The sequence below is a fragment of the Misgurnus anguillicaudatus genome, chromosome 23 (assembly GCF_027580225.2).
Source record: "Misgurnus anguillicaudatus chromosome 23, ASM2758022v2, whole genome shotgun sequence".
Taxonomy (NCBI): Eukaryota; Metazoa; Chordata; class Actinopteri; order Cypriniformes; family Cobitidae; genus Misgurnus; species Misgurnus anguillicaudatus.
This window is the reverse complement of record NC_073359.2, coordinates 27,262,446-27,278,027: the sequence shown is the minus strand read 5'-3', so window position 1 is coordinate 27,278,027 and position 15,582 is coordinate 27,262,446. Positions and strand designations below refer to the sequence as shown.

General features: G+C 35.4%; 1 protein-coding gene and 1 long non-coding RNA gene across 2 annotated transcripts; both read left to right on the top strand.

The window, feature by feature from the left end:
• The first annotated feature begins 2,162 nt into the window (after window positions 1-2,162).
• On the top strand, window positions 2,163-4,288 carry LOC129452935 (uncharacterized). Its single transcript, XM_073861767.1, has 3 exons — window positions 2,163-2,199; window positions 2,524-2,853; window positions 3,930-4,288. Exons 1-3 carry the CDS (start codon window positions 2,163-2,165, stop codon window positions 4,286-4,288), a joined length of 726 nt encoding a protein of 241 aa, XP_073717868.1.
• A 3,958-nt stretch (window positions 4,289-8,246) lies between these two features.
• Window positions 8,247-9,020, top strand: LOC141359277 (uncharacterized). The gene is made up of 3 exons (XR_012365690.1): window positions 8,247-8,340; window positions 8,452-8,769; window positions 8,848-9,020. It is a non-coding gene; the product is annotated as an uncharacterized lncRNA (long non-coding RNA).
• Window positions 9,021-15,582: the final 6,562 nt, after the last annotated feature.

Sequence of the window (15,582 nt, the reverse complement as noted above, 5' to 3'; positions counted from 1 at the left end):
GCTCTGGTGAGTGTGGCCACTGTTGTTATAGTGGTTTATGACATCAGATCCAGAAGAGTTGAACAGAAGCAGAGAGATCAGACTTCACACTCAGACACAGACTGATGCAAATGACAAAATGTAAAACTTTTCTCTTGTTTCTCTTGTTGTCAAAAGGAAAAGTTTTCCATTAAATGTTACATCCCTCATCCCTAGACAGCCTTGGATCGTAACAGCTTTATTTAATGTTTTTACATTTTGTTGAAGAGTTATTCAGTTTTTTTACAATGCTTTTAAAGTTTTAATAAAAAATACACAATTGTTTGAATTAAATGTTTTATAATTCATGTTTCTATAATGTAATGTATATAATGAAGCATTTTAAAATGGATTAACACTCAAAATTCATTTATTTACAAATTTTGTTATCGCTATTTTTAACCCCTTCAGTTGTGACGAATTCACAGTACAACATTAGCCTTGGGTACCTTATTGCTTACGTATATTAAGCATTAAAGCAATAAGCCCCAAGAAGCAGTGGGTTACCAGTGCATTTTATAAGAGCTAAGGGGCGTTGTTAGGCATTGTTTAAATGTCACAGCCTACCTTCCCAGCTAGAAGAAAAAAAGTTCTAAGAACGTTCCCTGAAAGTTCCCAATGTTCCCAAAAACATTCTGCCAACTTAAAAAGTGTCCGTTTTTTTTAAGTTCTAAGAACGTTTCTGTTGTCTGAACGTTAGAGTAAAGTTACATTTTACCATTTTTAAACGTTATGACAATGTCATATTTTAATGTTCACACAATGTTTAAAACAACAACTGTTTATTATATTGACTTGTTTAATTGTTATATAAATGATAGAGAAACATTGCATTTTATTATTTTATAAAACATTATTTCTGAATGTTCAGTAAATATATTGTTGTAGAAAACACAATTCACTTACGAGGTTTAGATGTTGATGTTTTGTTTCATTTTAAGTCACCATTATTGTGATTCGTGTTTGTTTTAGTTGGACTCTTGACACTTGACTTTTTGCTTGCTTGCAAATCTTTCTCTGGTTGTGTTAACTTTGTGTAATGCACCACATTTGTTATGAACGTGTAAAGTTAATAGTGTAATTCTGTGGTACATAATGGTAAAGATCATCAACTAATTCAAATGCAGCTTGTAAGCAGTGGACATCCATTTTTTTAACTTTTCTGCCACTTAGTGGATGATGTGAATAATGCATCACAATCGTCTCTCACTAAAGTTCGTCCTAGTGGTTCTGCACCACAAACACTAATTGAGTGTCGATAAATACAGTAAACAAATGTGGACTTGTTTGTTTTTAGTTTGTTTGAAAGGTAAGAAAGAGCTTGAGCTCTGTTTATAGCTGAGATGATTATAAGAGAACAAATAAACTTTACGTTTGTCAGAAACAACATCTCAACATGAGACGAGTCTGTCAGATGTGTTCAGGTATGTAATTATTAAATTATTTTTACTGAGTCATTATGGTATGAATTAGAAAAGAGCAAGATCAACAGATTGAGAGAGAAAAAGAGATAAAAAAGTGTTTCTGTTTGTCTGAAATAAGTTTATCTCTCCGTGTTATAGCAATGATAATAGATAATAGAAATGATATCATCATGTGGACAGAATCACAAGAGCTGCAACTTATCAACATGCAACAAAACGATTAAACAAGATTAAACAACAGAGAGCTGCATACACACAACATTTATTCAACATTGTTATCATCAGTATTAGTTACATGACAATTGTAGTTAAATAAACTGCTGTTTGATTAAATAAGCTGAACTGTAAAATGTGTTGTTTTTGAAGCATCATGAGTTAGTTTGAACAAATACATTGTGAAGAAATATATGAAATAAAGAAAGTTTGTTGAGCTTGTTCTTGTGTGGCAGTAAAATTAACGGAATAAATAAATTTGATCTGTTTGTGTCTACATGCGTGTTAATGTTGGTCAGTTTTGTTATCGCCAGTAATATCAGATATGTGAGGACTGTTAGTTTGTATGAGCGAAATCAATGTGGTTTCTCTGTTTGCATGTGTTTGCATGCCTGTATGAAGTCTTATCTCATGTCCACAACTTAACATTAATGAGAACACAAGTGTGTGTGAGAGATCAGAGCGAATCTGACAGCTTTCTGAGAAAACACAAAAATGTTTATCAGAATGATTTTCTGTCTTCTGCTCCTATCTGTGCTGAATGGTGAGTAACACAATTATTTAAATGAAGTGTTAATGTGATTTTAAACAGATATTAATGTACCATGGTTTTAAAAGTTGTTGGTTCTACTTATAAAAGTAAGTTACCTGGTTGCTTAAAATTTTTGAGTTATTTCAACAAAAAATAATAGGTTTTTATTTTTTTTTTTTGAGTCAACTAATATTTTTAAGTTGAATTAACTCAAAATTTTAACTAATTTTAGATAACTTTTAAATTGTACTAATTTATTTAGAATATTTTTTGTCATTTATTTATTTGTTTTTGGAGTTCTAGGCTGGATTAATTAATTTGGATTTTGTCTTTCAGGTGTGTTTGGTGTTGATGGAGATGAAGTGAAGTCAGTGTCAGTGATGGAGGGAGATTCTGTTACTCTAAACACTGATATTACTGAAATACAGAAACGTGATCAGATAGTGTGGATGTTTGGACCTCGAGAGACTCGTATAGCTGAAATCTATAAGAAAAGCATTGATATGTATGACAGTGTTGAGATATTCAGAAACAGACTGACGCTGGACAGTCAGACTGGATCTCTTATCATCACAAACATCAGAACCACAAACGCTGGACTTTATAAATTACTGATCATCAGTAACAGAGGAACTTCATACAAGAGATTTTATGTGGATGTCAAAGGTAAAATCTTGTTTTAAATGTTCGTTACTTATATCCTTGTTGTTGTTGCCTCATTCTTTTGTTTTTTTAATATGGATGTACAGTATCTTAATATTGAACTGTCATTACTTTATTTAGAAATAAACCCCATGGTGCTGTGTCTTTGGTTTAATTCATGCAAATTAGGTTCTGCCTCTTACTAAGTTGTTATGCAGTGGTATTTATTTGTGGGCCTTCAGGGTGACGAGTCAAAAAAAACTACCAGGCTCACGGGGTTACGTGATATAGTCACATAATTTTTTTATTCTTTTTTCCGTGATATTATCATGAATTTCTGCTTTTTCTTGTGATCGTATAACAAATTTCTGTTTTCGTGTGATTATCACTTATTGGTTACTCAGTTGCTTTTTCCTATTTTTAAACCACTGTCGTTTCGATTTAGGGTTAGATTTAGTGCTTGCATTAGAATGTCACTTTATATATTGGTTTATACGTTTTTTCTTGATTTATGTTTTTTATATTTCGCCTGGCGTTAGGGTTAGAGTTTGGTTTAGGTAGGGATGTCATTTTTTGTAAATCCAACCCTAAACCAAAGCAACAATAGTAAGAAAATAGGACAAAATAGTTGAGTAACAAATAAGAGATAATCACATGAAAATAGGAATTCGTTATACAATCACTAAAAAAATCGGAAATTCGTGATAATATCACGAAAAAAGAATTTAAAAAAAATATGTGACTATATAATGAAATTTCGTGAGACTGAGCTGCAAAAAAACTTAGATTTTATATTTTGGAGTCAGATAAAACTACCTAAATTACGAAACGTCATCGGTAAGCGCGGGAAAGATGGAACGCGTAAGGACCGTTCTGCCATGGCAATTGGTTTCCGCCATTGGGCCAATGGATGGATATATTTTTCCCTTACACTTCACAATTGTAACATTTGAAAGGATCAAACTTAAAGAAAAGCGCTATTATTCCTGCCATTTTTTACTAACAAAATTCCAAAATAACATAATTGAAATGCACCATTGTATTAGTATTCTCAAGAACCACGTAAATATGAAATTTATTTTTACAATCTTGTGTTTCAGGTGTGTTTGGTGTTGATGGTGATGAAGTGAAGTCAGTGTCAGTGATGGAGGGAGATTCTGTTACTCTACACACTGATATAATTGAAATACAGAGTCGTGATCACATACTGTGGATGTTTGGACCTCAAGAGACTCGTTTAGCTGAAATATATCAGGAAAGAGTTCATATGGATGACAGTAATGAAATATTTGGAGAAAGAATGAACCTGGACAATCAGACTGGATCTCTCACCATTACAAACATCTCAATCACAAACTCTGGACTTTATAAACTACAGATCAGAGGGAACAGAGGAAATTCATACAAGAGATTTATTGTTACTGCGTATGGTAAGCTTAATATCATTCACAGACACTGATAGTTTAATCTGACTCAGTCTTAATTATTTTAATTTGTGACTACTTTTTTCAAACCATATCTGTGTATATGCTCATGTTTTTCAGCTCCTCTGCCAGTTCCTGTCATCAGCAGTAACTCTTCAAACTGTTCTTCGCCATTAGAAAGATCATCAAGCTCAAAATGTGTGTTATTGTGTTCAGTGTTGAATGTGAGAGATGTGAGTCTCTCCTGGTACAAAGGAAACAGTTTATTGTCCAGCATCAGTATGTCTGGTCTCAACATCAGACTCTCTCTACCTCTGGAGGTTGAATATCAGGATACAAACACATACAGCTGTGTACTCAACAATGCCATCACAAACCAAACTCAATATCTCAACATCACTCGTGTCTGTCAGCCGTGTTCAGGTATGTCAGGTATGTCAGTTGTGATATTAAAATCGATCAGATCAGAAGTGTTGATAACAGCTTTAACGGTGCACTAGTTACAACATCAGTTTAAAAGTTCACACTAATGTTTCTGTTTTGCATTTTTTTTAATTCTCAGACTGTGGCCAGTGTTTCAGTTTAACTGAAGCTGTGATCCGATTGGTCCTCTCAGCTTTGTTGGTTGTGGCCACCGTTGCTTTAGTGGTTTGTGACATCAGATCCAGAAGAGTTGAACAGAAGCAGAGCGATCAGACATCACGCTCAAACCCTGACTGATACAGATGATAACAAATGCTTGCTTTGTATGTTTTATATTTTGTAATAATATTATGCAATTCTCAGCAAATGTCATTACATTTTTTGAAAGTAATTTTATATAATTCGTCTATGTAAAGTGAAATGAATCTAATAAAGCATAATAAAATTTATGTATAATTAAGACTCTCTTGCTTTAATTTTCATGCTGCTTATTAAAGTAAAGAAGTATGAAGTATGCAAGAAGTAAGATTCAGGCATTAGATGACAGTGTTACAGTCACTCCACAAACTCAAAATGTCCATCTTTATCTGTTGAAACAAGAATGTCTGTGAATTATTTTTCAATAAATCGATTAATATTTTACATTTTTTTAGTTGTTTGACTTTATGTTTTCTAACCCTTGCCTACATCTCTATCTGTGGCTTGTGATATTTTTTACCAAATGAAATAAGATGTTAAAATAACTTTCCTGTAAAATAATGGCTGCCCAGCTAGAAGAAAAAAGTTCTAAGAACGTTCCCTGAAAGTTCCCAATGTTCCCAAAAACATTCTGCCAACGTAAAAAGTGTCCAGTTTGTTTAAGTTCTAAGAACGTTTCTGGGTTGTCTGAATGTTAGAGAAATGTTACATTTTACCATTTTGAAACGTTATGACAATGTCATGTTTTAATGTTAACACAATGTTTAAAACAACAACTGTTTATTATATTGACTTGTTTAATTGTTATGTAAATGATAGAGAAACATTGCATTTTATTATTTTATAAAACATTATTTCTGAATGTTCAGTAAATATATAGCTGTAGAAAACTCAATTCACTTATTAGGTTTAGATGTTGATGTTTTGTTTCATTTTAAGTCGCCATTATTGTGATTAGTGTTTGTTTTAGTTGGTCTCTTGACACTTGACTTTTTGCTTGCTAATTTTTTCCCTGATTGTGTTAACTTTGTGTTAATGCACCACATTTGTTATGAACATGCAAAGTTAATAGTGTAATTCTGTGGTACATAATGGTAAAGATCATCACCTAAATAATTTACGAATCAAAAGTTTATTTTCTGTCAACAATGTAAATGAGATCCAGCTCTTTCACAGCAGTTTGTCATTAAGGAGTTTTAGAAACTTTGGATAAAAATATCCGCTGTATAATTGGGACGCACAAACATCAAGAATCAGAGTATGAATCTCAACCATGGTAACAAATAAAATTGTTTTAAAAATCCTTATTTATCCATGCTGCAGTGCATGCTGGGTGTCCTGAATGAGATTTGTAATTTGTTAATACCCAGCATGCATTGCAGCGTGAAGTTTTTCATTTAATTGTCACCATGGTTGAGATTCATACTCTGATTATTGATGTTTGTGCATCCCAATTATACAGTGGATATTTTTGTCCAAAGTTTCTAAAACTCCTTAATGACAAACTGCTGTGAAAGTGCTCAATCTCATTTACATTATTGACAGAAAATAAACTTTTGATTAGTAAATGAATTAGGTGATGATCTTTACCATTATGTACCAAGTACCACAGAATTACACTATTAACTTTTCATAACAAATGTGGTGCATTAACACAAAGTTAACACAACCAGAAAAAAACTAGCAAGCAAAAAGTCAGGTGTCAAGAGTCCAACTAAAACACTAAGGGTGACTTTAAATTAAACAAAACATCAACACCTAACCTAGTAAGTGAATTGAGTTTTTACAGCAATTGCTGAACATTCAGAAATAATGTTTTATAAAATAATAAAATGCAATGTTTCTCTATCATTTACATAACAATTAAACAAGTCAATTTAAAAACATTTGTTGTTTCAAACATTGTGTGAACATTAAAACATAACATTGTCATAACGTTTAAAAATGGTAAAATGTAACATTCCTCTAACTTTAAGACAACACAGAAACGTTCTTAAAACTTAAAAAAACTGGACACTTTTAACGTTGGCAGAATGTTTTTGGGAACATTGGGAACTTTCAGGGAACATTCTTAGAACTTTTTATTTCTAGCTGGGGCAGCTGTTGTGGTGCTGAGAGCTTGAACAAAAGGCAGATACAAGGGAGACAAATGTGACATCTCAAAGATCCATTTTTTTATAATTAAAGAAGATTTTATCACAATATTACAACAAACAATTATACTGTAGATAATTGAGAAGTTGTGGTGTGAAGTTTAGGTTGAATATGAAAAATATAATAAAGCAAATCAAGGCAAGTTAAAGAGCACGTATTACATTGAAAAAAAAAAAAAAAAAAAAAAAACAAAAAATATATATATATATATATATATATATATATATATATATATATATATATATATATATATATGTATGTATATTGTGTATTTGGTTTAATAAAATGTGTTTGCGTTGTTTATGGTTCATAAAACACATTATTTTCCACGTACCGTACATTATTGTTGCTCCTTCATGCCCTGCCTCCAGTGTTGGGGGTAACGCATTACAAGTAACGTGCATTAAGTCATAATATTACTTTTCAGAAGTAACGAGTAAAGTTACGCATTACTTTGTACACATAAATATTTCAGTTACTTTTTTAAAAAAGTAATGCAAGTTACTTTTTAAGCTACCTCCACATAGGAGCACTACAGTATAAGTGCCTTTAACTAGTGGAGGATATAAAAATATTTAGTAAAAGCAAAAATGCTTTGAGGAAGTTTTAAATACTTGAGAAATAATGAAGGAACATTGAAGATACAGTTTCAATTTAACTCATATGAGATTTATTTATGTTAAGACATAAATCAGGACAGTAGATTCGGTTTTCTTTAAATGTCCCATTTTGCCAGGACTGACTAATAAAAAGTTCCACAATACACACTATAAAAATGGCTGGGTTATTTCTTTTACCTAAAATGGACAAAACACAACGCTGGGTTAAAAATGACCCAATGATGGGTTGTTTTAACCCAACTGCTGGGTTATTATACCCCATAACAACAACCAAACATTGGGTTATTTTAAGCCAGAATGGGATCATTTTTAACCCAGCAGTGTTCTGTCCAATATTTACCCATTATGGGTCAAAAATAGCCATTGTGAAGTGTAATACTATGTTTGGTTGTTCTTAACATGATATTATCATCTGATTCATCACTGTACCGCTGTTACATTCTCAGGATTTGCTACTTATATGAGTTTAAAGTAAGAGATCTGTGTGAACTTTATATCTGTGGTTGTGGTAGCCTATCCCACAGAATGAACTGAGATGTTGAAATAAGTTTTCTGCCTCCTTCTGAATGATATAAATATAATCTCATGTTCAGCTAAACTTCCTCATGGCAGACGTGTATTAAAACTGCGCAGACACCGAATGCAAAAGAATACAGAAATGTGGAGATTATTGTTTTTAGTTTGTGTGACAGGTAAATACGTTTTTGTTTCATTATAATTTGTTTTTGTCTTTATAGCTAAACATGTGTGTCACTCACTTCCATATGTTTATCTGTTATTATGCTTACAATGTTGTGTTTCAGGTGTGTTTGGTCCAGATGAAGTGAAGTCAGTGTCAGTGATGGAGGGAGATTCTGTTACTCTAAATTTTACTGAAACACTGACAGATCAGCAGATAGTGTGGATGTTTGGACCTAAAGAGACTCGTATAGCTGAAATATATATGAAAAGCATTGATATGTTTAACAGTAATGAGATATTTGGAGACAGACTGAAGCTGGACAGTCAGACTGGATCTCTCACCATCACAAACATCAAAATCACAGACACTGGACTTTATAAACTACAGATCATGAGTAACAGAGGAAATTTACAAAAAAGCTTCAGGGTTTCTGTCTATGGTAAGTCTTTATAAAAAACATCCTCCAACAAAAACATCTGGATCTTTCCAACATGTATTAATTTCTTGTGTTTTTTAGCACCTCTCCCCGTTCCTGTCATCAACCGTTATTGTCCACAAAATCCTCCATCATCAAAAAAATCATCAAGCTTAAAATGTATATTGTTGTGTTCAGTGTTGAATGTGAGAGATGTGAGTCTCTCCTGGTACAAAGAAAACCATTCATCCCTTAGCACCATGCAGTGCGTCTGATCTCATAAGCAAAATCTCTCTACATCTGGATGTGGAATATCAGGATACAAACACATACAGCTGTGTAGTGAACAATGCCATCACAAAGCAAGCTCAACATCTCAACATGAATGATGTCTGTCAGCCGTGTTCAGGTATGTCAGTTGTAACAAATGTTTTTTAGATCAGTAAGTGTTTGTTGAAGTTCACACAGGTCTTTTTTTCATCCTTAGACTTTGGACGGAGTTTCAGTTTTACTGAAGTTGTGGTCCAGTTGGTCCTCTCAGCTTTGGTGGTTGTGGCCATTGTTGCTATAGTGGTTTATGACATCAGATCCAGAAGAGTTGAAGCAGAGAGATCAGACATCACGCTCAGACTCTGACTGTGAAAATTTCATCAGGGTTTTTGTAAGCAATCATCAAAACAAGGAATATATATATTTTTAATATTACACAATTTTTAGCAAATATCAATACAGTTTTTAAAAGCTAACTTTATATAAATCATGTATGTATAGACAGTGAAATGTGCCTAATAAAGCATTATAAAATTGATCAAGATTCGCTTGCATTTATTTACATGCTTACTATTGAAGTACTTAAAGGGGACATATTATGAAAATCTGACTTTTTCCATGTTTAAGTGCTATAATTCAGTCCCCAGTGCTTCTAATAACCTAGAAAATGTGAAAAAGATCAACCCAATAACTTAGTTTTGGTAAACCATTTTCTGCAAGCATGTGAAAAAATAGGTCATTGTAATTTGGCCCTTATTGTGATGTCAGAATAAGGTAATACCGCCCCCTTTATCTGCACTATCCAACCACAGCACAACCATTTAGTAGGGAGAGAAAGAGAGAGATAAAATATTTCACAGCACAATTGAGTTTCAATTGCAACAAACCACCATCATTGTGATCAGTGGTTGCACTTCATCCGCTCATTTGCATTTTAAATGACACACCCAAAACGGCACACTTTTGCTCAGACCTATTTTAGACTTAGTTTACATCTTAAAAAATATCTCATAATGTGTCCCCTTTAAGTAACTTTAATGAAGTTTCATGGGCACTAGATGGCAGTCTCTACACTGACCCAAAATGTAAACGGTCAGTATTTATCTGTTAAGAATATAGACTGTAACAAATATGGATGTAGTGTCTATGACGTCACCCATAGGTTTGTGAAGAGCTTTTTTGAAGCCAAAAGTTGGCGGAGCCTGCCGTTAACATCTTGGCAGCGCATCACTCAAAAATAACCGAAAATGGGTAAAGAGGGGGCATGTTGGTGAAGCTGAGGTGGCTGGTTGCTGAAACCACGTCCGCTTAGCTCAACAGTTGTAAGAGCAGTGGCAGTTCACCCATCACTCAAGTAGCCACGCCCCCTTAATTATGCAGAACTTTAAGGCTTAACATAATTTAAATGGATGACTCACACTCCCTCACAGTTGTCATAAAGGGCAAAATTAGCTATATAGACCCAAAACAATTGTTGTACCAGGCTGTAAACATAATATTTTCTGCTGTAATGTTTGGCATTTTATCATGGGGGTCTATGGGAATTGACTCCCTTTTGTAACCAACCTCTAGTGGACAGTCAATGAATTGCAGTTCAAGTCACTTCTGTATTGTTTCATCAAAGGATGCATTTCAGACCACAATTGGCAGTGGGGGCGAGACATCTAGCCTTTATTATACATATCAATGGACACAACAGCTATATAAGACCTATCAGACTTTTAAAAATAAATATGGAGCCAGATATTTTTTCTCTTTTTTTCTTTTTTAGAAAATTTGACACATTGATGTAGATTAAACTATCCAACAGTATGTAAAATGTACTGACCTTACAAATGTACAAAAGCAATATATATATTGGTCACCATTTCTCCATCTGCATCCGTGTTTCTATTAATAAAGTTCCTTTGACCTTACCACCCGTCCGCTTCCTGTTTCGTTTGTGACAGAAGCATTGTTTTACAAGCATATGAATGTTTGAACAAAAGTGTTTTTGTTTACAAGCACAATCGGAGCACAGAAACTGCATTAAAACACTTGACCTGTTTGTGTCTACATGCGTGTGAATGTTGGTCAGTTTCAGTTCTCGTCAGTTAAATCAGACATGTCGAGGACTGTTTGTTTGGATGCAGTCAGAGCAAATCAATGTGGTTTTTTCTGCCTACATGAGACAATGACACCATGTTTGTTGGTGTGTGTGTGTTGATAACATGGTATATTGAGAACACAAGCGTGTGAAAGATCAGAGTCGCGATCAATTTTCATCGAGATGATTTTCTCTCTTCTGCTCCTGTTTAAGCTGAATGGTGAGTAATGAAATAATTTTTATGAAAGTGTCATGTGAATTTAAACAGTTCTGTAATTCTAACTAATTCATTTGAATATTTTTGTTTTTCTGTTCTTCAGGTGTGTTTGGTGCTGATGGAGATGAAGTGAAGTCAGTGTCAGTGATGGAGGGAGATTCTGTTACTCTACACACTGATATTACTGACATACTAAATAATCATCAGATACTCTGGATGTATGGATCTCAGGGCATTCACATCGCTCAAATCATTAAATGGGCCAATCTGAGCTCAATATATGATAATGATGAGAGATTCAGAGACAGACTGAAGCTGGACAGTCAGACTGGATCTCTCACCATCACAAACATTAGAATCACAAACTCTGGACTTTATAAACTAACCATCAGCAACTACAAAGATGCTTCATACAAGAGATTCAATGTTACTGTCTATGGTGAGAATAATATCATTCATACTTGTTCATGCTTGATCATTTGTGATCATCCAGATAAACTGATGAAATTAGACATCTCTGTTTTAAAAAGCGTGAGGAAAAGGGTGACTGAGTACATGGGGCCCTGGTATGTGAGGGGGCCCTCAATGATAATTTTAAAATAAATGCTTGCTGCACAATAGTCTCTATTTCTACATATATAAGATGCAACTTGTTTCCAATCCTGTGATAAAATCTTATCATACTACTAAGCGCTGAAGTCACACAGTATCTTCGGAGATTAAATGTAGATAAGCAAACAAAGTAATGTTTGCACATTGTGTGTTTTTGCATCAAACATTATGAACGTGGTCCAAATTTAAAGGACAAGTTCGGTATTTTAAACTTAAAGCCCTGTTTATGGTGAAATAGAATGGTTTTGACTGAAATTTCGACATATGCGGCTGCCCCGAGAATTTTTGGGTGTTTGTTTTGTCACCTCCCACCTCTATAATGTGTGTATAGGTGCACTGGAACAATCCTTCCTAAAATGCATTAAACTTTCGTTTACAAAGACGTGAAACTCAGCGAGTGGTCAGGAGTGTTCACTGATATGCTCACACAGAAATTGCTGCAAAAGATGCTTTCCAAAAGGTGTTTTAGCATTCGTTGTTAACTTGTGGATCTATTTTTTCAAACGCCTCACACCCGTATATTCTTCCGTTGAGAGCTTGAATAATAGACACTCCAGCCCAGTTTGTGGCGATAATCCGCCTTTGCAAATTGCAACAATACAAGCAAAGTTCCCGGCGCGGAGTAATACCGTACCTCACAGTACATCTAATACAAGTCAATGGAGTTGGACAAAACTACGATAAAACCTGTTGGAATGCGTCTTTTGCGGCGATTTTTGTGTGAGCATGTCGGTGAACACTCCTGACCACTCGGTGGGTTTCACGTCTTTGTGGATGAGGGTTTGGTGCATTTTGGGAGTGATTGTTCCTGTGCACCTGTACGGCCGTTATAGAGGTGGGAGGTGATACAGGAAACACCCAAGGGTTCTCGGGCCAGCATCGTGTGTCCAGGTTTCGGTCAGGGCCATTCTATTTCATCATAAACAATCTGAAAACAGGGCTTTAAGTGTAAAATACCGAACTTGTCCTTTAACACAAATAATGGTATATAATTGTAAACTGGCAAAATTATGAATGAATTTAAAAGCACATTAAACACTCTGTTCCAGAAAAAGTCCCAGAAAAAGTCCCAGAAAAAGAAGAAAGCCCTTCCAAAAATCTTACCGCTGTTGATGATAATGTTTATGAAGGTAAGCCCAGACAGCCACAAAGTGGAGACACCCTAAATTGCTTATTCATCCAAACAAACAAAACTTTTTTTGCAGAAATGATAATTAATTGATTTGCCTTCTATATTTGATTTATACGATCATGTCATTTTACTGAATTTATATTTTTGTGAAAAAGTGCACATTAATGTATTGGTGTTATCATTTTTTTCAGACTACACTCCTTGTTGCAGTTTAACTGAAACTGTGAGCCGATTGGCCATCTCTGCCGTGGTGGGCGTGGCTACTCTGACTGTAGTGATTTTTTAACTCAGTTCATAGACACCAGAGGGCGATAGTAATGTCTGTTTGTGGACACCTAAAGGTTTTCTGTGGTTTTATGTGGTGATGTGTCAATTTGCAACACATACATTTCAAAATAAAGTTGAAAATGCAAAACATGTTTGGATTTGTTATTATTAAAACAACCAGAAAACATTATATGTATTTTTAAGCAGTGGCCTAGTTAGAATGAGATCTGTATCGGGATTATTTGCTGTCTGTGATGCTGAAGATCTTCTGATCTAGGTTAAGGTGTTACCTGGTTGGTGTTTGAACAGGGTTTGAACTTTGTGTGCTTATCAGACACTGATTCACAGTAGTTCATAATTTCAATAATAACTGCATTTTGTTGTTAATCTAAGAAATGCACATACATATCAAACTATAAACTTCTGCTTTTAGCTGATTTATTTATTGGAGAGCTTTTTGTTCATAATGTTAGGTTGCAAATGCTTTGTTTATGGTTTTCCATATTCTTGACTCTCAGTTCTTGTATTGGGTTTTGTTTGTGATGTTAAGCTCTGGGTCTTGTTTTTTGTTTTGTTGTGAACACATGGCCTTTAATTATGTTGGCTTGACAAAGCTTTCAAGCTACATTCACCAAACTTTCCAAAACTCTTCAGACTGGTCTGACTTAGCGTGCTATAGCTTTTCTAACTGATATTGCGACAAACTTTGACAGGTCATAGCTGCGAGCGAAAAATTTGTAGAAACTTGTGGGTTACCACATTTGAAGAGGCTGGCAGGCACTGTAAGAACATACCTCACATTGTGGTGTAAGCTGTACCCCTGGGGCGTAAGTGCCACCAAAATTCCCCATTGACTTATAATGGGGCAGGGAACATGCCCATATAAGGGAATAAAAGCATCCCAGATGGAATATCTTCACTTTATGCAGGGTTTACACCAAACGCATTTTGGGCATCAAAATCGCGTCTACCGCGTCTAGTTTGCAGCTTGAACACTTTTAATGCATTCGCGCGTGTAGAGCGGAGTTGACGCGCGGAAAAAGCAAGCATTTGACGCGCGTCCGAGGCAAAATCCGCTTCTTGTGGGAGGGGCAACTGCTGTGCGAGTGTCTGTTTGCAAGATGACTGATGTTGATTGTGCATTTATCAAGAGAGTTACCAGTTTGTATTGGGTAACCTTACTATAGGGGGAAAATAAACCGCGCGGGTCGATAAAAGTAACCTAACTCAAAAGTAAAGTGTGTATTACAACTTGCAAGGTTGCCCAAAGTCCTTACTGACACTCTTCCAAGCGAGGTCCTTTTTATTCCTGTATCCTAATAGAAATAACAACTTGTGTCATATAGCTCCGAGTGACTGCTTGAATGAGTGACTCTGGGCGGGGCTGCCACCACAGCAGCAGGCAGGCTCCTGATTGGTTAACGCGGCGCGAAATTCCGCCAAAGCTAAAATTTTTCAACTCGGGCGTCAGCCGCAAATTCGCGTGAACCGCAAAATGCACGAAAAGCACATTCGCGCGTACCGCGCACAACGCTCAATTCGCGCGAGCTTCACGGGCGAAAGAGGCGGAAACGCGTCTTCCGTGCCGAATGCCTCTTCTGCGCCACGGGACCTCCTGACACGCGTCAACGCACCTTCACATTGACTTAACATTGAAATCACTCGCGCTTCACGCCTCTAGCGCGGTTGGTGTAAATGCACCATTAGAGTGTCGTAGAGACAAGGAGTAGGCTCATTTTACTCAGTCATCCAATCAGCCTCTTAGGATTGCCCCAGAGCTATTAAGCCACGTTCCCAGCAACAATTTTGGGTACCCTAGCAACATCTCCCATAGACTACCATTATAAAAAGGCCAGATGGATATCTTTGCATCAGTGTCATAGAGACATAGGGGTGGGCTCACTTTACTCAGGCATCCAATCAGTCTCTTGGGATTCTTATTGAGGTATTAAGCCACGCCCCTAGCAACCAAATATGAGCACCCTAGCAACATAATAAACAAAGCCTTATATCTCTGGATCTGAACATCATAGAGACATATGGGTTGGTTCTTTGGGCCATGTTAGCTTCATGCTAACTTCATGCTAAGTCATACTAGCTTCATGCTAGTTTCATAATAAATCTTGCTAACTTCATGCTAAATCATGCTAGCTTCATGTTAAATATTGTTAGCTTCACGCTAAATCATACTAGCTTCATGCTAATCATGCTAGCGTCATGCTATCTTCCTGCTAATCATGCTAACTTCATGTT